Source organism: Rhagoletis zephyria, unplaced genomic scaffold (genome assembly GCF_001687245.7).
Source record: "Rhagoletis zephyria isolate East Lansing unplaced genomic scaffold, Rhagoletis_zephyria_1.1 Rzeph_scaffold_04079, whole genome shotgun sequence".
NCBI lineage: Eukaryota > Metazoa > Arthropoda > Insecta > Diptera > Tephritidae > Rhagoletis > Rhagoletis zephyria.
Window position 1 is genome coordinate 3,716 of NW_016161162.1, and position 4,187 is coordinate 7,902.

Sequence of the window (4,187 nt, forward strand, 5' to 3'; positions counted from 1 at the left end):
CTGAAGAGTGGGATATTCTATTGAAAACTTTACCTAAAAAACGCTTTTTCTATATAAAATTTTACAAACCAGTGTAATCAATCAATCCAAAGAATTTTAAATAATCTCATCAAACTGCACATAATCTGCATATAACAGTTTATTTTTAATTGACACGAATGTGACAAAAAACAGAGCTACATGCACAGGTGCACATACACACATACACACAAAGGTATTTTAATTACAATAATACAAATTAAAGAATTGTGACATGCTGAAGCAATTGATGCTTGTACTCGACGGCTTTGCTCTCGCCCCATTCAATCCACTACAAAATTACAATTTTTATACGCTTTAAGATGCTTGCAATTGTTTTCGCATTTGACGCTTCTCCGCCAGCATTGTTCCATATGGACGGATTGTGATGTAGTAAATTATCTCTACGAAGCTCAGAAGACTGGCGCCGACAAAGAGGCCGGTAGTGCCACCGATGGACACTGGGGCGGAAATTTTTTAAATTAATTACACAAAATACGAGCGCTTCATTAAAATTAATAAAAATAAACCCATAACAAATCCACTCACCAACTAAATCCAACTTTCCACGCACAACATTTCGCTTATAACGCTCGGTTGGCAATTCGATAAGTGAGATCTCGACTTTCGCCAATGGATTTTGATTCTCAAAAATGCTAAGTTCAAGAATGTCAGATAAATATTATAAATTCCAACATAAATTTTTTTTTTGCTTATTATGCAAATATTTCACTTTCCTTACTTCTCCTTGCTGTCATGCACCGTCGATATATCCACCTCCGTGCAGGATGGCAAGCAGTCGCAGACCAAACCTTTGCGGCCACGCGACCACTTGGCTATGATCACCGATAAGTCTTCGTAGTTGCGATTCAAACACTCCAGTCCGTCCATGTTGCACAACTGCCAGTCCGCGTGTATTTGGCGAGAGATGGCTGAGCAGTTGCATAGCTCGATTTGGCGATCCTTGCGGCATTGCACGGTGCAAGCAGAGTAACTGTAATAGCGATGGACATCCAAATTGTTTTCATCGCTGAAACGGCAATTTCGTTGAGCTACGCTCGTTTCACGAATTTGTTCGTCATTTTGAATGTCGCGCTTGGAAAAATTCCGACTGGGGGAGGGGGAGGGGGAGATAAATAATATATCGACATGGCATTAAAGGTATATAATAAATTCTTACTCACACAAATGAGACGTAAGGACCAACCAACAAATAATCGGTTTTTGGGGTAACCAAAGTGGGAACCTCCTCTTCACCGAGTATAAAAATCTAAGAATAGTCATAAAACAGCACGACAAAAAAAGTCAGTTAAAAAACGTTATATTTAGTTAAAAAATTAGTTACTGTTGCTTCGGTGTGTAATTCCATTTTCAACGAACCGGGTCCAGTGTAACGATTTGAGTACATATTCAATTTAGGACCGTCATTTTTGCTAAAAAAGAAATTAGTTAGACATATTTTTGTTGCCTTGCAAAAAATACTTCCGATGGTAATGAAAATATATAAATCGCCAGTCAAATGACTAATTGAGGTCGAAAGAGAATATTACAACCTGGTTAGTTTCCCTCGAGTACAAATCACTATTATAAGTCCACTTAGTAATTTTTTCGTTCTTTTGATTTTTCCATTTTATTTATTTCAAAACTTCCCCGATCTGATCTCAAAGGTCTTACCCGCTGCAGAATGTCGCTGCATGATCGTCCATGCGTAGTTGCAAATGCCTTATCATGCCACATGCAATTCTGTATGGAGTCCTGGCAGCTGCTGCGCACCAATTGAGCGTAGTAGGAGAAATTCGAGTAGAAGCAATTCTCCACCGGTTCTTCGCCGCCGCACTCGTGCACCATGTGATAGGATTCGCCGCGAAAGAAGGATATCTCGCTTAGCACCTCCTCCAAGGTGAAATCGTGATCAGCGCCCCAGAGTCTAAAGAAGGGTAGGAAGTCAAATACAAAGTCAAGAAAATTGTGTTTTTTCTTACTTTTCAGCCACTTCTTGTATGCGATCCATATTTTTGGACTCACAAACAACTATGGCCGGAAAATTGGTGTCCCAATCCCGATAGGAGCTTTCGACAACGAAACTAATGGCATTGTTTTCGAAAGCGTCTACATGAAAGAATCACTTTTGAGTAGACTGAATCAATAAAAAATACATATTCCGAATGTCGGTTACCCAATGACACTTTTATCAGCTGCCAGGAGGCTATCCAAGACGCCACCAGGCATAATGCCCAAAACAATCTCTCAATCCAAGATGCATCTTTGTCCACTATGAATTTTGCTCCATGCAACGTGGAATTCTCGAAATATTCCTCCACAAGGCGTCGCAAATGCATTGTTTCCGTTCCGTTCCTCAAAACGATTTCACGCGAATGACCATACGAAATGAGAAAAATTTCGGTGACCAATGAAGCAGGCTGGAATAATATTTTGCCCCCTGCCAGACAGGAGTGGCCACTTATAAAACAATTACAGTATCTTGATTACATTGTATATTTTATCAAATGCATGTTATGAAAGCATTCTGAATGGCTTACTAAACAGTTGTTACCGTTCACATGGAAGCCATTGGGTGTTAGAATATTTTTATTTATTTTTTGATACCGTTTATTCAATAAAAAGTGTTTTGTTTTGGTAAAATTATGCATTATTAGTTGTGATTTCAAGGGCATGGATGTTTATGAGTTAGTCATATAAATACCGAATATTTTTCTTTTTTTCCTTAATTGAGAATTTAGAGATGACGTCAAAGATTATATATATGACATATGTATATGAAAATAAGTTATATTTATATTATAGTGAGACTTTGTTGGCAGATACTTACTTGTTTCGGAAATTTGAATTGTTTCCCGAAGAGTAGCATTTAATTTATTCTGGACGAAGCAAGTTCTCTTTGCCAACCCTTAAATAATCTGAAAAGTGTGAAGTGTCCCGCATGCAGATACCATCTTGACCACTTAAGTTTGATAATATTCCGTAAGGGCGCAGCGAAAACCCTCTGGTAAGCATTGAAGTCTTATGATCTGTGGGTGCTAAGCAGACGACTCTTCGCTGGAGCCCGGATAAGCTAAATGTTTTCCGAACAGTAGGGAAGGTCTATAGAGAACGCCCTGCACACAATTTTAAATAAGAAAGATAAATCCTCACAACCACTTTGAAGTAGAGGCCTACCTTGACATCAAGCGGCTTTTAAAAACGCCCCACCCGATGCGATAAGTAGTTAAATCAGAAGATAGTATCTAATAAAGATCTTCCATAGCTATAACTGTTACATCTGAGTGAGTCAGTAACTTTTTATAGCGATAGTGAACTTCGGCACCCCGAAAAAGGCGCGCTACTCTGGATGGCAGGCATAAACCATTTTATAGAGAATCTTTAGAAGGGAGGATCTATACAGGCGACCTGGAACTTACGGTTAAGGATTCCTTTCTGATTAGTATAATCTGAACAAAAGCAACTAAAATCTGATGACTAAATGGGCGGGTAATCACGGCCAAGTCCTCATTCCTACTAAGACACAACTGATCATTTTGATTGCTGAAGCTATCCACAGGGTACGTGGGGACGAGTACGAAAAATGACACTGAAGTTGGCACAACGCCGAAACCGATTAGCTTCCAAACAAAAATTGACAAGGGATCACAGAAATTCGTTCCAAAATACATCACAAAACTGATTTTATTGAGCCCAGTCTAACTAAAAATTATCGTACAATAACTGCAAAAATTTCAGTTCCAATTTATATAAGCTAATCTTAGAGAAATCATAAACTACAATATATATTTCCCCAACACTCCTCATACACTTTATTATACTCGTGCGAATCGTATGGAAGTGTAAACATATTTATTTACACACATCGTACATATGCCACAAGCAAAAAAATTTGGCAAAAAAAACAAACAAAGAAGGCGTTAAAACCAATAACATCGACAATTAATATTCATCAGGTAGAAAAGTGCTAATTTTAAATTTACAATCTGCTTAGTTTAAATAGGCGCAATAAGATGTTGGAGAATCGTTAATTTAAAGTTTTTACAAAAACATATAAATGTAATAAAGCTGGTGGGTGTCAGAAAACCTTCAGTAGAAAACAAATACATACATAGACATATTCACTGGCTGTATATCAATTTAATTAATTAACAAAGTGAGAGATCCCT

The 4,187-nt window shown here is 37.9% G+C and overlaps 1 protein-coding gene across 1 annotated transcript; it reads right to left on the reverse strand.

Annotated features, from left to right (window-relative positions):
- Positions 1-336: 336 nt before the first annotated feature.
- ppk13 (pickpocket 13) lies at positions 337-2,378 on the reverse strand. Its single transcript, XM_017625517.1, has 8 exons — positions 2,195-2,378; positions 2,001-2,127; positions 1,626-1,945; positions 1,364-1,440; positions 1,203-1,288; positions 761-1,129; positions 568-674; positions 337-479 (listed from the first exon to the last, which is right to left on the reverse strand). The coding sequence occupies exons 1-8, from the start codon at positions 2,355-2,357 to the stop codon at positions 337-339; spliced, it is 1,392 nt and encodes a 463-aa protein (XP_017481006.1). The 5' UTR covers positions 2,358-2,378.
- Positions 2,379-4,187: the final 1,809 nt, after the last annotated feature.

Excerpts from the sequence above, each read along its gene's own strand:
- ppk13 (XM_017625517.1), bottom strand. The coding sequence starts at position 2,357 with ATGCATTTGCGACGCCTTGTGGAGGAATATTTCGAGAATTCCACGTTG. Across the intron at positions 1,289-1,363 it reads AATTACACACCGAAGCAACA|ATTTTTATACTCGGTGAAGA; the intron begins GTAACTAATTTT and ends GACTATTCTTAG. Across the intron at positions 480-567 it reads TGGAAAGTTGGATTTAGTTG|TGTCCATCGGTGGCACTACC; the intron begins GTGAGTGGATTT and ends TTTCCGCCCCAG.